The following is a 19,980-nucleotide window of genomic DNA, read 5'->3' as shown; positions in this document are numbered from 1 at the left end:
TGATATCAACAGATTATTCCGAATGCACAATCTGCATACATTTCTAAGATAAAAGACAACCTCCAGGACACTGCCTGCTCTTCGGTCAGGCAGCACTGATCTCAGGCTCCCAAGGAAACAGCGCTGCTCCTAACCTAAGGCCCCCCGACGTGCCCCTCTCGGCACAAGTACAGGGGCTGCCCTGTTGGGCTTCACCACCCGCCGCGGCATCTGGCAAACGACCCAATCCCTGTGCTGTGCCTTGATCCACCTCCTGCTGCTGCTGTAAGTGAATCGAGGGCTCCGTTGCCCGGATGCCCTTGACCTTTTACCTTGTGCTTTACCTCACCTGATGCCCCCGGATGCCCTTGACCTTTCACCTTGTGCTAACCTCACCTGATGCCCCCGGATGCCCTTGACCTTTCACCTTGTGCTTTACCTCACCTGATGCCCCCGGATGCCCTTGACCTTTCACCTTGTGCTTACCTCACCTGATGCCCCCGGATGCCCTTGACCTTTCACCTTGTGCTTACCTCACCTGATGCCCCCGGATGCCCTTGACCTTTCACCTTGTGCTTTACCTCACCTGATGCCCCCGGATGCCCTTGACCTTTCACCTTGTGCTTACCTCACCTGATGCCCCCGGATGCCCTTGACCTTTCACCTTGTGCTAACCTCACCTGATGCCCCCGGATGCCCTTGACCTTTCACCTTGTGCTTTACCTCACCTGATGCCCCCGGATGCCCTTGACCTTTCACCTTGTGCTAACCTCACCTGATGCCCCCGGATGCCCTTGACCTTTCACCTTGTGCTTACCTCACCTGATGCCCCCGATGTCGTCACAGCGCGGCACGCAGGGACGTTCTCAAATTAGTGCCAACTCGCTTCCGTTCCAAACAGATGAGTGAGAAGGTTGTCAGCTGCACCAAGGAAAAGCCTTAAACACCAGAAAAGTCAAGAAGCCCAGAGGAACAGCGCCCCTCCACCCAGGACGCCCAGGAGAGGACGGAGGAGGGTTCTGAGGGTGAGGGGGTGTCCTCGGCAGGAGACGCCACCCGCCTGGGAAGCCTGCGCGGGCGCAGGAGGGGGGCAGCGGTGAACCGGCCTTCAGATCGAAGTCTGAGTGGCCTCGCTGGAGGGTCGCTGCAAATACCGAACGGGACCCAATGCCCAAGCTCCAAACGCAGTACTGAATACAAGCCGAGAGACCGAATACCAAACTATGTTTACTGTTGACAGTAGTAAAGAACAACAGATAATGTACAAACGGGAATAAACACAACAGAGCCGGCAGACGCCCCACCCGCGCCCGAAGAGCGAAACACAAAGGAAAAGCAGACACCTTCAGCGAGACGCCAGCCAGACGAGATGACGGCGGTCGCGCTGCCCAGGTGATCCGCACAGGCAGTGCCGGGCCATCCGGCGGCAGTGGGTCCACACATGAGGGCAACAGGACAACTATCGGAGTTTAACCAGGACAGACCCCAGTGCTTCACAGAACTGAAATCACGTGTAACACGTAAACTCCACAGCAACGCGGGGAGCAGAACACAGTCCACGGGGAGAGCCCGGAGCCGTCTCACTCGTCACCACACTGGGAAGCAGCTCTTTTACACAAAAACGTGAATTGCAAAATCAGCAATACTCCATCTTCCTTTTTTATATACAGACTATCATTATTCATCAGAAGCAAATACTGGAAGAAATCTGAGGCCCCGGCAGTATTACCAGGTGAGACGTGTGGGAATTACTTTTTTCTCTGTTAAGGAAAGGGGAAAAGCCAACTTTCACTGCCCCTGAACAGCATCACCGGCCATGCGTGGCGATGGGTCCTGGCTCCTAGGCCCCAGGCCCCATCCGGGGCCACGTTATTGAAGAACTTCTTAAGAAACATTCCAGTATTTTCCCTTCAACTTTACTATATTCTGACAAAGCTTACACTTGTAATATTTAGCATTAAAAAAAAACTGTGCCAGCAAGAAACAATAAGTGAAAGTTTGTCTCCCATCTCGACTGTGTCCCCAAAACTCGCCCCACAGAAACACCCCCAGAGCAGTGACGTGAGTTCTCTACATGACTGGAATGGGTAGGGGCCAATACCTGGGGTAAGAGCCCCACCTGGACGGAAAGTGGGCACTCGGGCCACAAGTTTGGGGGAAATGTCATAGGAGGGAGAAAAAACAAAAATGAAAGTAAAACCAAAACCAAAACCCCTCGCCATGCATTTTACCCAAACAGAGGTACCGGGGTGATAGGCTGGGGGAAGCCGTGGACGTCCCCGCGGCCGCACTGAAGTGCATCAGAGAGCAGAGTCCTTCTGGGGAATGTCCTCGGTGTCTGAGCCTCCCTGGTGTGAGCACGGTCACACCTTCACTGTTCAATAGCGAACACAAGTGCAGTGACACGAGGGGACGGTGGCTCTAGAGGCTGCACCCAAGAGGCAGCTGGCCTTTCCAGACCCCCCCCGTCTGCTGCTGGAACACGTCAATGGTGTCTTCGTCCTCCATCTCCAGCTGCAGGCACAGAGGGGGCAGTGAGTATCCTCACGTCACAGGAAGAGGTCCCACCCCGCTGAGCACCAGGGTCTTGGAGCTGCCCCCGCCCACGCCAGGGACACCACTCTGAGGTGCCTGAGCCCCGAGCCTGCCCTCGGTGGGCACCCGGGGACAGAGGCTGAGCTGTGGATTTCCAACAAGCCCGCTTATTCCCCAAGCTTCCCCTAACAAAGGAACGGTCAACATTGGGGACTTGACCTGATAGAAACACTAAGTCCTGTTACAAACAAGGACTATAAACAAGTCTCTATAAAGTTTTACTGAAAAGTACAAACTGGCTAACGTTGCAGACCCAGTATCCAGGCTACAAGTGGGTGGTGACCGCACGTGCCCGGCTCGCCCGGAGCCTGCAGACGGCGGCGGGCATGGGCAGGCCCAGGCCTCGTCCCTGTCTCTGGACCACCTCTGCCGGGCACCCAGCCCTCCTGGTCCTTCTCCCAACACAGAAGAGGCTGACAAAGGACAGCTTCCTCATTCGAAAACTGAACCTCAAAATTACAAAGTCAAATGATCTAATAATTAAAGCCATTAAGAAAATGTAGGGACTTCCCTGGAGGTCCAGTGGTTAGGACTCCACGCTTCCACTGCAGGGGGCACAGGTTCGATCCCTGCTCAGGGAACTGAGACCCCACATGCCACAGAGCACAGCCAAAAAAAAAATTTTTTTTTTCGATAAATAAAGAAGATAAAAGGTAAGGTGGGTATTCCCTGGTGGTCCAGTGGCTAGGACTCTGCATTTCCACTGCCGAGGGCCCAGGTCTGGGGAACTAGGATCCCGCAAGCCACTTGGTGCGGCCGAAAAAAAAGAAAGAGAGAAAATGTAAGATATTCTTTCTGGGCTTCCCTGGTGGCGCAGTGGTTGACAGTCCGCCTGCCGATGCAGGGGACACGGGTTCGTGCCCTGGTCCGGGAAGATCCCGCATGCCGCAGAGCGGCTGGGCCCGTGAGCCATGGCCGCTGAGCCTGTGTGTCCGGAGCCTGTGCTCCTCAACGTGAGAGGCCACAACAGTTAGAGGCCCGCGTACCGCAAAAAAAAAAAAAAAAAAAAAAGATATTCTTTCTATGTGAGAAGCAATCGGTGACTCTCAAATGCAAGTATTCCAAATGGCAGTTATGAAATGCAGATCGGAAGAAGCCCTCAAGTATAGACAGGGTTGGCTTTCCTACCTGTGCTGGGGTGTCTGTTTCATTAATTGGTTGTCCATCAAACCTGAATCGAATCTGTCTCATTGACAAGCCCTGAAAAGAAAAAGCAATCATCATTAAACATTTTCAGCTAACACATTAATTCAAAAAGAATCACACATTTGGGGCTTCCCTGGCGGCACAGTGGTTGGGAGTCCGCCTGCCGATGCAGGGGACACGGGTTCGTGCCCCGGTCCGGGAAGATCCCACATGCCGCAGAGCGGCTGGGCCCGTGAGCCATGGCCGCTGAGCCTGTGCGTCCAGAGCCTGTGCTCCGCAACGGGAGAGGCCACAACAGTGAGAGGCCCGCGTAACGCAAAAAAAAAAAAAAAAAAAAAAAGAATCACACATTTATGTGGAAACACCAGATTTCTGAATATACAGATTTACGATGCAGTTGACTACGAAGCCTCACCAGTGGGGCTGCAACCTAGTTCATGTGATGCACCCAGAACCACCTTTCAGACATTGCTGTTCTAGCACCTTCTAGCTCCTGGGGCTCCGCCCTCATCCATCTCTCTCGCTTCCCTCCAGGCGCTGAGCAGAATTTCGACACGTTGGCACCATCACTTCCTCCCCTTTAAACAATTCTCAGAAATAGGTCAGGCGACCCTGAGGCATGTGATGAGCCGCCAGCCTGAAGCTGGGAAGAGGCCCTTCTGCCTCCTGAGGGAACAGCTGGACGTGGTCGGGGGCACAGCCAGTTCATCAGGACAGACAGGATTAAAACACCCATCTCTGCTCCCTCCTGAAACCTACTGATGTGACATAAAGAAACCAAGAAAACAGGAGAGGGGCCAGGCCAGCAGACAAAGGGCGTCACCTCCAGGCTGGAAGCTACAGGGCTGTGGACCCTAGACCCCAAGGTCCGGATGCGGTGCGCTGGGGGGCCGCAGGGCGGACAACAAGAGCCCCGAGAGGGGCAGGGGCCGGGCACACAGGTGTAAGAGGCAGCGATGCAGTTGATCTGGGGTGACTGCGGGAAAGTCCATATCCGACTCCCAAAGCAGGGCCCCCAACCCCAAGGTCGGGCACTGTCCCTCCCACGGGCAGAAGGTCCCCGTTCTGGAGAGGTGGACTCAGAGCCCTGGGCTGGGGACACAGGTACAAACGGGGCAGTGACAGGTGGCCGGCGGAGGCAGGCAAGTGACGCCCAGTACACCCGGCGCCCCGCCGAGCTGCTCCTCCCGGCCGCCGCGCTCCCAGGGCACAGGCGGGAGCCTGGGGGCCACTCCGGGGAGACTTAAAGACTCACAGATTGCAACACTGGGACCCCCACAGAACACCCACCCGGGCAGGCCGCCCTGCGACAACATGCAGGCCCCGTCCACACACCAGGTATGCAGCTTTCCACCAGCTTTTTAGTGCTTCGTGCTTAAACACGAGCCGTCACCCAGGGAGAGAGGACAGTTAAGGAAAGACCAATGTGTGAGGAGTCAAAGCAAAGAAGAAAGAAAAAGGGGTGAGGAGGGCACAAGGGGAGGAAGGATCAGAGGACGCCGGGACACGCGCGCACACACACACGCACTCAAAGATATGCACAGAGACACAGCCGCGCGCACACGCACACATACACACACGTGCACACACGCGCACACAGATGCATACACACACCCGAAGCTTTTAGGGAGATAGAAAACAACAGAAAGTCCCCCTGGGGAAAAAGGAGCCTCAGAAAACAGGAAAGAAAAAGAACTTTTTTTTTTTTTTTTTTTGCAGTACGCGGGCCCCTCACTGTCGTGGCCTCTCCCGCTGCGGAGCACAGGCTCCGGACGCGCAGGCTCAGCGGCCATGGCTCATGGGCCCAGCCGCTCCGCGGCATGTGGGATCTTCCTGGACCGGGGCACGAACCAGCATCCCCTGCATCAGCAGGCGGACTCTCAACCACTGCGCCACCAGGGAAGCCCAGAACAAGAATTTTAAAAATCAGAAATCATGACAGAAACAAGACTGTCCATAAAAAGTGGGAACATGAAGTTGAGAAAACCTCCCAGAACAGAGACCAATAGCAACAAAACCCAATGCACGATGGGAGGAAATGATCCAAATGAACACACCTGGAGCAGGTAACTGCAAGCCAGATGGACATTCCAGTGAAGAGGGACACAAATTACCAAAGAACTAACAGAAGGTCTAGTTCCTGAACTAAAATGAGTTTCTAGACCGAAAAGGCCCAGAATGTGCCCAGAAGAGTAAAGGGTAACACTGCCTTAAAGCACGAGAACAAAGTCCCAAAAGCTATCAGAGATAAAGCAAGCCGCAAACAGAGGAGAGAGAATCAGAATGCCATTGAACTTTCCACACCAGCGTTGGAAACTAGACGAAAATGATGCAATAGCTCCAAGAAAAGAAAATGAACTGCAACCTATGTGCACTCAAACATTCAAGCGTGAAAGTTTATAAAGCAAATCACTTTCCGACGTGCAGTATTTTTCATACCCTTTCTGAGCAAGATACTGGAAGATATGCTCCATCAAAACAGGGGAAGAAGACTAATCCAGAAAATACACAGGAGGCGGCTCTGGGATGATGGCTGAGCAGCAGTCCAGGTGGGGCAGGGAGGGCGGGGCCCTGGGAGGGACGGTGGGAAAGCAAAAGACCCAGGAACACGGGGGACGGTGCAGCACGGCGGGAAATTCAGGGCATAAATTCACAATGGGCCCCCAGAAAATGACACACACAACCACCACCAGACCAGGAGAAACAGGACTCAGACAAGAGCCAGAAATCTTCACAGGCCACTGTGTGGCTCAGGGCTGGTGCTGCCCCAGTTAGGACAGAAGCAGGAGATTCCAGAGCGATGGTCTGGAGCCCAGGGAAGGAGCCATGTGCCAGCGCGGGCGGTGGATGTGCGGACGGCGGGCCAGAGCTGAAGTCCCACCTTTCACAGGCGAAAAAAATCTCCAAAATCAAAAAACGTGAAGAAATAGAAGCGCAAGCATATTTACCAAAGAAAAGTGAAAAAAAAAGTTGGAGTTGAAAGTGATCTCCTCTGAGGAGCAAGCTCTGAAAAGTGGGGTTTTTGCGGTACGCGGGCCTCTCACTGTTGTGGCCTCTCCCGTTGCGGAGCACAGGCTCCAGACGCACAGGCTTGGCGGCCATGGCCCACGGGCCCAGCCGTTCCGCGGCATGTGGGATCTTCCCAGACCAGGGCACGAACCCGTGTCCCCTGCATCGGCAGGCAGACTCTCAACCACTGCGCCACCAGGGAAGCCCTAGGGTGTTTTTAATAATAACAACAAAAAGCGCAAGGCAAGGATTTATCAAAGCCAAGAACGGAAACTAACAAAGGTCCAGTATTTCCGAAGTATCCTGAGAAAAGCTGCCTCACCTGAAAGGACAGGCTCAGGGGGAGAGACTGGGGAGGAGCATCAGAGAGCACAGGGGACCGAGGGGACCGAGGGCACAGTCATGCTCACACGTAACACACACTCCACACTCCACGCGGTCAGTCTCTCTGGTCACCGTGGGAGAGCATACGAGCATCGGCTCCTTATTTTGAAATGTAGTAAACAAAGGGCAAGAATCAAGCATCGTCTGGAAACTGAACTGTGTCGAGGGCAGTGGCCCCACAGACGCAAAGGTGGAAGGATGGAATCCCAGGCGAAGCCACCACTCTGATTCCAGCAGCACCACGAAGACATCACCAGACATCCACCCCTGACCGGGAACAACCGGGTGGCTGAAGAGGGAGTGACCGGCCAGCCTGGAGGGGACAGGTGGAGGGGAGCACCTCCGGGGGAGGTGTGCACACACAGGCACGCGCACACACACAGGCACGCGCGCACACACAGGCACACGCGCACACACACAGGCACACGCGCACACACTCCGGGACCCCTCCCCACACCTGGCGCTCGCAGTAGGCCTTCATCAGCTTGCTGAGCGGCGTGTGCCTCTTGATCTTGAACTGGACGACGGAGCCGTCCTGCCCGGCCACCTTCAGGTTGATGTGGTCGTTCTCCGTCTTCACTCCCTCCTGCAAAGAGACATGAATCTCGGCCTCCAGCCCGTCGCCCCGCAAACACCACTTTAAAGGCAAGTGTTTGCGTGGCTGCTGGTCTTTTTTGAAGTCATTAAAACCAAGCTACTTCTTAAAATTCCCCAGCAATTCAGTCACTCGAGTGATTGTTTGATTTCTACACAAAACTTATTTTTAACTCCTACTTGCTGAGTCAGGAAATGCCCTGCCAGTCTAGTGTTTCCACAGACTGAGGGGGAAAATCTGCTCAATAGATCCAGAAAACAGTGGAGAGAAGATCCATCTTTGTTCTAGGATCGTTCTCATGAGACTAGGAGCCGCATGTATGCACAGGTGAGTTATACTTACGCACGTGGATGAATGAGACCAAACGACAGACGTTTCCGGTTGGGAAAGCGGGGTGCGAGTGGCTTGGGGTCCAGAAGGCCCACAGCTTCCCTGCTCGCCACCCAGGGAGGGCCACCCTCAAGTCCGTTCTGTGCCACCAGTCCCACCTGGACAGGGTCACCGCCATACTCTATCCTGACATGATCCCGTAGTGGGGGTCTCTGGCCCCTGGAAACTACTGGAAGTTGATGCAAGAAGCTCGTGTTCAGAGCAGAGGCTCAGCCTGAGAGGACCGTTGGGGAAGACAGGAGTTGTTTATTTTTTAACAAAATGATGAAGCTGACCCCTGAGTCAATCTGCAGACGAGTTGGGATGGAGACCAAAGCGGGTTTGTACGCTGTCCAGCCACACGCTCTCGTCCTCCTCCTGAGGCTCCGGCAGGTCCGGCCGCCGCAGGCTCTCTGCTCCTTCCCTGCTGCTTCCCCTTCCTCCCCCGGGACCCACTCCCCGCTGTTTCCCCGCCGCCTCCCTGCCTCACGGAGCGGGAGACGAAAGGAGGCCACTCAGCACTCTGGCCCCTGGAGGCCCCAGTAGGTGAGCTCGGGCTGGCCCGAGAAGTGGCCCCAGGAGGTGAGACTCCGGCCAGGAGCCTCCTCTGATGGAGCTGGGGCCCCAGGACCACCCCCCAGAGACTGAGGATGCAGTTGCTTTTCCATTTTTTCAAATAAAGGTTTTATTTTGGAATAATCTTACATTTCCAGAGAAGTTGCAATACCGAGGCACAGTGCGCTCCTACACCAGCCCCGCCCGTTAACATCTCACGTACTGCAGTGCCCATCACACCCGAGAAACCAACACTGGCACACCGCTGACAACGGAATTGCAAGCTCTTTTGTATTTCACCAGGTTTTCCACTAATACCCTTTTCTGTTCCAGGATCCAATCCGGGGTACCACCTTGCATTTACAGATAAGGTTTCTTTTCCATTTATTCATTGTGTTAAAATAAAATGCACATAAAATTTACCACCTTCACCATTTGCAAGCGTACCGTTCAGTATAAAATACAACCATTGCCGCCATCCACCTCCACAACTCTTTTCATCCTGTAAACCCGAAACTCTGTCCCCACTGAACACTAGCTCCTCCCCCTCCAGCCCCTGGCCCCCACTGTTCTTCTGCCCCTATGAATCTGACTCCCCCAGGGACCTCCTGTAAGTGGAATCACACAGTATTTGTCCTTTTGTGACTGGCTACGTCACTCAGCATAATAATGTCTTCAAGGTTCATCCCTGTTGTAGCATGTGTTTAGGAAATCCTAAAAGGATTTCCTTCCTCTTCAGGCCTGAATAATATGCCGTCGTATGCATAGACCAAGTTTTGCTTATCCATTCATCCACGGACCAACTGACACTTCCGTTCTTCCACAATTTTACCTATTGTCAGTAATGCTGCTATGAACATGGGCGCACAAATCTCTCTTTGAGGCCCTGCTTTCAATCACTTTGGGTCTATATCCAGAAGCAGAGCTGCTGGATCACATGGTAATTCTACTTGTAACTTTTGAGGAATTCCCAGACTCTCTTCCACAGCAGCTGCACCATTCTACACTCCCACCACCAGTTCCAACTTCTCCTCGCCAACACTTCTTGTTTTCTCTTGTTTTTTGAAAGCAGCAATCCTAATGGGTGAGGTGGTATCTCACTGTAGTTTTGATGTGCACTTCCCTGATAATCAGTGATGTTGAGCATCTTTGCATGGGCTTCTCGGCCATTTGTACGTCTTCTTCGGAGAAATGTCTATTCAAGTTTTTTTTGCTCATTTCTGAATCAGGTTGCTTATTTCTTGTTGTTGAGCTTTAGGAGTTCTCTATATATTCTGGATACTGATCCTTTATTAGATATACGATGTGGAAGGAAAATCAAAATGGAGTCAGTGTTGCTCAGAGAGCCTCTCAAACAGAGCCAGGAGGCCACTGAGGACGGACCTTACGCTCATCTCAGCCCAGACGGAATCTGACCCTGTGACCACGTCCTGTCCTGATGAAGGCATCCAGGACACCTGCCAGAAACCCAAGATACCTGTGGGACCCAGACCCTAAAACAACTCGTGACAGCCATCCCTTAAGGACAAATATTTCCTTCCTTGAGTCAGAACTCAGCCTCGTGGCTTTCACCTTTATTATAAAGCCCCTGATTCTTTCTCTTCCTCGGAAAGCTCTTTCGGCTTTACCCAAATCTGTGTCTCCCAAACTGCAATTCTTAACACCCCAAATAAATTATTTTCTTATCTGCAGCCTTCTGCGGTTCTTTTTTTGGTTGATAGTGATTTGAAAATATCTTCTCCCCTTCTGTGGGTTGCCTGTTTACTCTGTTCACAGTGTCTTTTGATGTACAAAATTTTAATTTTCATGAGTCTAGTTTATTTTTTTCATGTTACCTGTGCCTTTGGTGTCATATCCGAGAAATCATCACCAAGTCCAATGTCATGGAGCTTTTGTCCTATGTTTTCTCCTAAAAGTTTTATTGTTTTAGGTCTTACGTTTAAGTCCTCCAACCATCTTGACTTAATTTTTGCATACCGCGTTAAAAAAGGTCCAACTTCATTCTTTTGCACGTGGATAGAGAAGGCATTTGCTTTTTTAATGAAACAATATGGGTGTGTTCAAAACAAAGAGATTGCAAGGGCCAGAACACAAAACAAACAGAAAGAGGGCAGACCAGGCAGAGAAAGACACCAAGAACAAATGGCCTGTCCCAGGCCCCCAGTGAATCCCTAATAAACAAAGGAACTTAGGGGAGGGGAAGGGAGGGGAGGGGAGGGGAGAAAAAACCAAAAACCAGAACCACACTTCACACTATCAGTCCCCTGCCTGGGCTCTTGAGGGGAGGCAAACTGTCTTTCCCAACTGATCCACAAGGTTTTCTTTCTGCCAAGATGGCCTGGGAGTGTACCTCCTACCCTGTCCTCTCCAGGCCCAGAGGAAAGAGTGGCTCCAGGTAGGGAGCAGTGCCCGGCAGGCACAGTGAGCACTGGTGGGGCATGAGGCACAACCATCCAGTTGCCTTGGAAGTAGTTAAAACAAGTTTATTCTACTGAATTGGGCCTTGGACGTTGACCACGTGGGAGAGTTAAGTTTAAACACACTGAAGGGATGGTACTGTGTGTATTTCGTTGCCTATAAACTACAGTAAGAGGAGGCCACCTAGAAATCATAAAAGGGCATTTACATTTGGCCTCCCCAAGCGTGAAAAGCAAAGGCAGTTCCAACTGCACCTGGAGGGAGGACCCTCCTGGAGGGTGACTTTTTCTCACAGGAGAGGGCAGCGTCCACCGGAGCCCCACCGTGTGATCCCGACCGGGGGGGTGGGGGGCTCCGTGACCAGGGGCCCCAACTTCAGCTCAACCTCCAGCATCAGCGGGGTCTGCGGGAGCCTGCACGCAAAGCACTCAATGCGCAGCAGATGGTCCACTTCAAAAAGGCAGACCCCAAGAGTGCAGATGAAGAGCTCCAGAAACCTGTTTTTAAAACTAGTTAGCACAACCGCGGGCCTTCGCGAGGACTGCCGTCCAGGGCACCAGAGTGCGGAGCGCGCACCAGAGAGCCCGGTGCGCAGGGCGTGGCGCACACCGGGTGACAGCGACGGGAGGTGGGCGCACACCCTGGGGGCGGCAGTGCGTCCAGACAGGTCCGGCCTCTCAGAGCCCCTGCCCAGCCTGCGCCCTCTCGGCGCTCCGCAGTGAGGACTGAAGAGGGGGCCCCACGCACGCGGGACAATAGGGCCCAGGCCGGCCCGGACCGTGGGTCCCCGCGTAAGAGGCGTAGTGGGGGTGGGTCCCGGCGAGGGAAGAGGTCCTGGGGAGAGGCGGTCCCAGAGAGGGACTGGGGACGGGGTGGGGGGGGGCGATGTCAGCAGAGGGAGTGGTCGCAGGCAGGAAGGCCCGGGCTAGAGGCGGCCGCTCTTCGGGACTCGGCCCACTGGAGGGGTGGAGCTCGGACCGCGGAGGAGGAGTCTGGGCGGAGGAAGCCGGGGGGCGGAGCCCGGGCAGGGGGAGCTCGAGGGCGGGGCGGCCCCGTGGGGCGGGGCCTGGGCGGAGGGCGGGACGTGCGGGGGAGGGGAGACCAGCGGAGCCGGGCGATGCGGTGAGGGGGGGCGGCGGGTGGAGAGGGGAGGAGGGAGGAAGGCGGGAAGGCCTGGCGGCGCCGCTGGGCCTGGGCCCCGGAGGCCGGCGGCGGAGGGCGGCGGGGCCCGGGGCACGGGGGCGACGCGGGCGGGGGGGCCGAGTCCGGGGCCTGGCCCGCGCCCGCCGGCCTTACCTTGGGCTTCTCCTCGGACATGGCTGCGCGCGGCGGGCGGCGGGCGGCGGGGCAGCAGGCAGCGCCGAGCGGGCGACTCACGCTCTCGGCCCGCCGCTCTCCCGCCGCAGCTGCTCGCGGGGCCGCGCTTTGCCCCCAAATCCCCGCGCGCAGGTTGGCCGGCGCGGGTCACGCGGTGGGGGCGCGCGTGCACGAGGCGCGCTCCCGGGCGTGGGGCGCGTGCCCGGCCGGCCGAGGTTCTTGGCGGTTCCAAATGCGTCAGCCGGCGGGGCTCGCGCGGTCCGGCGTCCGTACTTCGGGGGGCGCGCTGGGAGCCGCGGGAACCCAGGGCAGCTAGGGTCGTGGGGGAAGGGGGGAGCTGTGTGGGTGGGGCGCGCTGGGACCCCAAGGGTGCACGGAGAGCCAGGCCATCAGCCCTACAGGTGCGGAGTCGGGGGCAGGCCTGGCACATTATCTTGGCGCCTGAGAATGGCCCGCCCGTCCCCCGAACTGGCCCCTCACCTACTGCTGCTCCGCCAGCTGAGACCGGGTGTATCCACTGGCTTCCTCTGTGATGAGTGCGTCTCACAGGGAAACAAGGAAAATAAAGCCAGCCAGGTGAACTACCTCCAGTGGCCCCGGCGGGGACGACCCCAGGGCTAGGAAAGTCTCGGTTCACCTTCACAGAGGAGCCGAGTGTCAGGTCCTGAGGAAGTGGGGGTGAAGGAAGAAGGCCTACCAGGCTGACCCACCGGGCAGCTCCGTCCACTAAGGACACCCGGCACGTGTTCATTCAGCGAGGCCGCACAAGCTCCAGCTGCTTCCACCCAGAGCTCCCAGTGGACGGAGGCCTAAACGGGGCTTTTCTAGGAGGGGGTCAGGGAGGTGGAAAGTCTCTCACTCCGTCCACTTCTCACTGAGCGCTTAGCCAGGCTGACTCTGCGGCTCCTTTGTCTCCCCTTGTCCAGCCCCCTTTGGGGCCTTCTGAGCCCAGCCAGTGGAAGCTGAGCATCTGGGGGAGACAGCGACCTAGCCCCCTGGGTTCAGCTCATTTCCTGTTAACACTGAAAGGCCATAGAGCCAAGTTTTCACGGGCCTTAATTTCACAAACCAATTTTGACTCTTCAGAATTCATTTCCTGGGCTAGAGGCACCATTTAGGAGAGGGGAGTGCCCCCCCCCCCCCAGAATGGAGCTGCCATGTCACAGGCTGACGAAGTCTGTCCGTTGAAAGTTCTGGTCAGAGCCGACCTCCATCTCAGCCAGGTCCAAGGGTTTGGTCCCTTTCACCCTGGACTGTGGTGCCTCTACCAGGGGATCCCCGGGCACAGTGGCCAGCTCGAGCTGTGCTTCCTGGAGAGGGGAATCTCCAGGAACTGGCCCCTTCCAGGACAGGTGGACAATGGGAACCAGACGCCCCCCCACCCCAGATTATTGGCTGTGGTGTAACTTCAGGTAGGCAGAGCTTGGACCCATCATCCATCAAGGGATGTGGTTTTCCTTTTGAGATATTTAGCGATTAGTATGATGTTTCAGTCAGCTCAGCAGTCGTAACAAAATACCACAGACTGGGCAGCTTAAACAAATATTCTCTCACAGTTCTGGAGGCTGGAAGTCCAAGATCAAGGTGTGGACAGTATGGGTATCTCCTGAGGCCTCTCTCCTTGGCTTGTAGATGGCCGCCATCTCCCCATGTCCTCGCATGGCTTTCCTCTGTGTGTGCAGGGGAGGGGGAGAGGGAAAGGGAGGGAGGTAGACACACAATGCAGTCCCTAATATGTGCAGCACACAAGAAGTTGAGACACTGAGCACACTTTTGAGTCTCATAGGATGGGGGATACAATAATTGGGCAGGACCTACTGCAAGATAAACTGGTCGGGGGTCTTTGATAATAACCTGGACCTGCAGCTGGAACACTGAAACCTACAACAAAGGAGTGAGGCTGAGGTGTAGATCAATCCTCACAGACTGAAACCCAGCATCCAAACGGCTCACTCCCAAATTGCACCAAGCTGATCTGCTCTCCTTCCCATTGCCAGCCTGAAGCCGAAGGAAACCTCTGGAGGACAGCAGCATCACCTGGGGCCTCAGGTGATCCAGAACAGAATAAAAATTCTCAAAGAAAACCAGAAAACAAATGATCCAAAACCAAGGGAAGAAATATGTGTATATTAGTAATAAATCCACAGGAGAACAGTATATTGGCATTATTAGATAGATTTTTAAATAACTCTAATATGTTCAAGGAAATAGACTATGAGATGGAAATTTTCAGCAGATAAGTGAAATCTATAAAGAAATGGAAATTTGAAAACAAATACAATCACTGAAACTATGAATTCAGTAGATGGGTTTAACAACAGATTAGACACAGTGGAAGAGAAGATTATGAACTGGAAGGTAGGTCAGAAGAAAACAAGCAGAGGGAGAGGATTGTCCCAAGGATAGGAGAAATAACTTTCAAACCACTGCAAGAACAATGCAACAAAACTCAACCAATCTGACAACGTCATAAAAACAGATAAAAGGAAACAATAGAAATAACAGAAGACATTTATGTAGCACTTATGTGACCTGCACTCTCATACCTTCATACACATTAATGGAATGAGGTAGGTACCATTATTGTACCATTTCACAGATATGGAAGCTGAGGCACAAGTTCACATCCAAGTTTACCTGGTTACTAAAAGCAGCAGAGCAAGGATTCAAGCAAAGGAAATTATACCAGCTCTACAACAAGAAAGTAGAATAGAGCATACAAAATAAGATAGTAAGAATAAGTAGGGCTTCCCTGGTGGTGCAGTGGCTAAGAATCTGCTTGCCAATGCAGGGGACACGGGTTCGAGCCCTGGTCTGGGAAGATCCCACATGCCGCAGAGCAACTAAGCCCGTGCACCACAACTACTGAGCCTGTGCTCTAGAGCCTGTGAGCCACAACTACTGAGCCCACGTGCCACAACTACTAAAGCCTGCAAGCCTAGAGCCCTTGCTCTGCAACAAGAGAAGCCACTGCAATGAGAAGCCCACGCACCACAATGAAGAGCAGCCCCCGCTCGCCACAACTAGGGAAAGCCCATGCGCAGCAACGAAGACCCAATGCAGCCAAAAATAAATCAATAAAAATAAATAAATTTTAAAAAAAGACTTTACCTTTAAAAAAAAAGAATAAGACCAGCAATCATACTAGATATGTATGGATTAAATTGTTCTATTTAAGGACAGTGGCTCCCTACGTGGGTCAAAAAAATACAACTATGTTTTCTTCTACTGTAGAGTAGAGGAAGGGTAAAAATAAAAGGCAAAAATGCTATAGCTTATAACAGTTTTCATATCAGATGAAATACATTTCAACCTGCAAAGCATTAAATGGACAATGAGAGATATATTACATTAGTAATGGGTCCATGCCACCAAGAAGCAGGTAGAAAAATGCAAATAGGGTCTGTTTTTTTTGATGTTTAACAGCTGACATCTTTAAAGCCTCATCCCTGCCTCTTCTCTTTCTTCCCCACATCTTAGCACGCAGATAAAGACTGGGCGCTGCCTCCTTTGGTACCGGTGGGAAATTCAAACCACTCAAGCACCTGCCCATGCAGAAACCCTCACCATGGCCCCGCCCTAGCACGATAGAAGCCCCAAGTGCATCTCCTTTCCTGGCTCTCAAGCCATTTTCAGGCCAGCTTGGGAGGCCTGCACTGCTCTTCCTAGAAAGCCTCCTTATGTGAGGGATGAACATTTCCATACCCTCTTGGTGTGTGTGTGTGTGTGTGTGTTGTCACCAGTCTTGACAACTGGACCAAATTTTGGGTGAGGTTCCCTCTTCTTTCTGAAAGGTGTCACAATGACAAAGACTAAGTAAGCATATAGAAGATCTGAATAACATAATCAATAAACTCATGATAATGCATAGAGAAAGAATCTGGAAACCAATGAAAAATTTATGTAATATTTTTAATCACCTGTGGAATATTTACAAAGTTTGAGCAATGTTAGGTCTTTAAGAAAACCTCATTAAATTGTAAGAAGCAAAATCATACAGAGGGCGAGTTCTGCCTAGGATGTAGAAAGCTGGAATGATCATTACCCCCGTCTAAAAACAAGAAAAGCTGAACAAGCTCAAAATCGTAACTTTTCCCAAACCTCTCAAAAAGCTGGGATTTCGGCTTCCTTGTCTTTAAGTTTGGGGTCCTCTTCCTAATCTGCCTGCTATTATTAAGCTTTCATAGTCTCAGACAGTTGCTTACTTTGTCTTGTCCACGCCAGAACTCTCTCCATTTTTGAAGGTTAGTTTTCTGAGTATAGAAATCTGAGCTTAAGGACTTCCCTGGTGGTGCAGAGGTTAAGAATCTGCCTGCCAATGCAGGGGACATGGGTTTGATCCCTGGTCTGGGAAGATCCCACATGCCTCAGAGCTACTGAGCCCACGTGCTGCAACTACTGAAGCCTGCCTGCCAAGAGCCTGTGCTCCGCAACAAGAAAAGCCACCACAATGAGAAGCCCGCGTGCAGCAACGAAGACCCAACCCAGCCAAAAGTAAATAAAAAATTCGAAAAAAAAAAAGAAATCTGAGCTTAACATATCATTAAGGTCTCTATACTCAGCAAACCAGCCTTCAGAAGCCAAGGAGAGACTTCTGGTGTGGACAGGACACAACCCTCCGAGGACTCTGAAAGGTCAGTAATAGCAGGCAGCTTGGAGAGCAGACCCAAAACTTAAAGACCTGATGGGGTGACTTTCCAAGTGTTCCCCCTCTTTCATCGGCCAGCTTCGACCAGAGGTCGACCCCAGTGTGGGATTACATACCAGTGCAGGTGTCAAAACCTCCAAGAGAAAGCCTCTCTCTCTGGCCAGAGGAAGGGAGACCCTGCGAGCCAAGGCATGTGAGTGAACCCAGGTTTTGGTTGGTTGGTTGGTTGGCTGGTCTTGTGCTTTTTACTCACCGGATCCTGTCCTGAAGAGACCCCGATCCTGGAGCTGCACTGTGGCCGTAGACCAGGCACCCCACACCTCAGGAGAAAACCCATCCCTCTGGCCACAGAAACCGGGAAGAGGGGTCCTGTGGTCCAGGGAGCGGCGGGGATCCTTCATTTTATCACTCTTCCCTCCCTGCCTGGCCCTCAGGCAGCCCCAGGCACATGACCCCACCGGCCCCTCCCCTAGGCAGGCGGGGCCCCTCCGCTGACCTCCTGCCGGCCCCAAAGAAGGGTCAGAGGTCCACACGTCTACCTGAAGGTTGTGGGCCCTCACCAGCTATATTGGCAGGGTCTAGGAACATCGTAGAACCAGAGCTCACACCTGTCAGACCAGGGAGATGATGCACAAGCCTGACTGGGCTGAAGGTACCTCCGTGAGAACCGCCCCAGGATGCGGGGATGGTGTCACCAGTCTGGCTAACGGAAATGTGGGCATCACCGGCATCCAACCGCTGAGAATAACAAATGTCCCTGGCATTCTAGAGCAATCTTCCCAACGTCCCTGGACCAGCAGCATCCACATCTGCTGGAAACGTGTTACAAGTGCACACTCTGGGGCCCCTCCCAGACCCGCTGGCTCGGAAATTCGGGGGCGGGGCCCCGCCATCTGGGTTTTATGAGCCTTCCAGAAGGTTCCGACGCAGCTCAAGCTTGAGAACCCCTGGTGGACAGCAGTGCTGCTCAGATGGGACACTGTAGACAAATCGTCAGGGAATCTTGGCGAAATGCAGGTTCTGACTCAGCAGGTCCTGGGTAGGGACTGATGTGCTGCAGGTCTATCGAGCTCCCAGGTGATGCCAGTCTACTAAAACTTGGGCCACATCATGAGGAGCAAGCCTCGAGGGCAGTGGTTCTCAGCCTCGGCTGTGCATTAGAATCACTTGGAGATGTTGGGAAAAAAACCACCTGTGAAATGAGACCCATGAGATGAGCGTGGCTGGGAGTGTGGCCTGGCACTGGCGAGCGCAGCGAACAGCCGAGGTGCAGGCCCGCTGCTGCGGAGGAAAGGCCTGGGCTCCCAGGAACGGGGGTGTTGGCGGGCCTATTACATGAGCCTGCGCACCTCCCCTCCAGCTGATCTCAGGACGCTCCCTGCACAGTCATGGAGAAATGCATGGGCAAAGTGCCCTCGGTGGCTGTCCTCTGCAGACCGGGGAGGCTGCCATGGAGCGGGGTCACCCGATCTCCCTGGGGATGAGGGGTCCTGGCATGGTGGTACCAGATGTCAGTGCTTAACACTAGAGACAGACGCAGAGCAAATAATCATGGAAGGAGAGGAATCAGAATTTTTTGAACCTATGGCAGGGACCCTGGGAATGAAACTGATGCACAGCTGCTAAACTAGCAGGCAGGATAATTCTAGGTCTTTTGGTCAAGCCCCAACCCGTCACTGTAACGGGGATGCCTGGCTCTTGCCAGCAGCTTCCAGGACTGGTGAGGAAGGACCCTGCAATTCAGCCACAGGTGAGACCAGCAAGTGGCTCTCAGGGCTTCCTCAGAAGGACTGATGACCATTTTCAAGGGTCACTGTGTCCTGGAGCAAAGGAAAGCCCCGACCCTCAGGGGTTACTACACACCAGCTCTGAAGAGGCCCGGTCAGCCACTGAGGTCCACTGGCCAGAGTGGGCTTGTGGAGGCCGGATGAGAATGGGTCTCACCCCGAGTCTAGCTCACCGTGGGCCCGTGGGAACCATGGACCCAGAACGTGTAGTGGGGACAAGCACACCTAGCACCCTATGGAGTCTCCCCACTTGTGCTCGGGGCCGGAGCGGAGGCCATGCTGTAGAAAGGCCCCGTGGAAGCCCGCGGAGCCCTACCCCCTGCTGCGGGAGGTGGCCCAGAGGCGCCACATCCCCAGAGGGAGTGCTGCAGGTCAGGGCGCCCCCGAGGCTCGAACGCAAGGCTTCCTGCCTGTGACTAGCTGGACTGTGTCCCCCCAAGTTCACAAGCCAGAGCCCTAATCCCAGCACCTCAGAATGTGCAGAATCTGGAGAGAGGACCTTTAATGAGTTAATGAAGTTAAAACGAGGTCGCTGGGTGGGTCCTAATCCAACCTGACCGGGTCCTTACGAGGAGAGACGAGGACACAGACACACACGGGACGAGCACGCGGGGACACGGGGAGGGGACGGCTGTCCACAGGCCCAGGAGAGGCCTCGGGAGGGACAGCCCTGCGACCGCTGGGCCTCGGACTCCCAGCCTCCAGACTGTGAGACGATACATGTCTGTTGTTTAAGCCCCGAGTCTGCGGTGCTTGTCACGGTGACCTGAGCAGATAGCCCACGGCCCACTGAACCCCCTCTGTGGCTGTTACAGACCACGGGTCCTGAAGAACGGCTGTGGGTCACTGCCAGGGCCCTGGGGTCGCAGCTCCTGGCACCCGGGCTTTGCTCTCTTCTGGCCCCGCCGACCGAGGTCGCCAGCCGGCGGGTGCCTGCAGGGGCTGGGAGAGCAGAGCGCCTCCACGCTGACCTCGGCCGGGTGACCTTCTGGTCCGGTCACTCGCGGCGCACTCCGACATCCCTGGAGGTGGTGGGCCTGGTGCACAGGAGGTGGCGGCAGCCCAGACGCTCAGCTAGGACCGGCGGGGGGCCAGGGTGGGGGAGGAAGCGGCCCCGGCTCAGGACACGTGACCCTGGTGGCTCCCCCACTCAGGGGGAGGGGCGGGAACGTGGAGTC

At 54.3% G+C, this 19,980-nt stretch overlaps 1 protein-coding gene across 1 annotated transcript; it reads right to left on the bottom strand.

The window, feature by feature from the left end:
• Positions 1-1,186: 1,186 nt before the first annotated feature.
• SUMO3 (small ubiquitin like modifier 3) lies at positions 1,187-12,488 on the bottom strand. Its single transcript, XM_081235983.1, has 4 exons — positions 12,347-12,488; positions 7,571-7,699; positions 3,703-3,774; positions 1,187-2,493 (listed from the first exon to the last, which is right to left on the bottom strand). Exons 1-4 carry the CDS (start codon positions 12,365-12,367, stop codon positions 2,401-2,403), a joined length of 315 nt encoding a protein of 104 aa, XP_081092109.1. The 5' UTR covers positions 12,368-12,488; the 3' UTR covers positions 1,187-2,400.
• Positions 12,489-19,980: the final 7,492 nt, after the last annotated feature.

This window comes from Mesoplodon bidens (assembly GCF_964165515.1).
Source record: "Mesoplodon bidens genome assembly, chromosome: 5".
NCBI lineage: Eukaryota > Metazoa > Chordata > Mammalia > Artiodactyla > Ziphiidae > Mesoplodon > Mesoplodon bidens.
The sequence above is the reverse complement of the archived record's forward strand: the minus strand, read 5'-3'. Positions and strand labels throughout refer to the sequence as shown.

What these genes read in the sequence shown, in the direction of transcription:
- SUMO3 (XM_081235983.1), bottom strand. Translation starts at nt 12,367, where the DNA reads ATGTCCGAGGAGAAGCCCAAG. An exon ending in AGGCCTACTGCGAGCGCCAG is followed by an intron (nt 3,775 to 7,570) that starts GTGTGGGGAGGG and finishes TTTTCTTTTCAG; the next exon opens with GGCTTGTCAATGAGACAGAT. An exon ending in AAACAGACACCCCAGCACAG is followed by an intron (nt 2,494 to 3,702) that starts GTAGGAAAGCCA and finishes CTGTGCCTGCAG; the next exon opens with CTGGAGATGGAGGACGAAGA.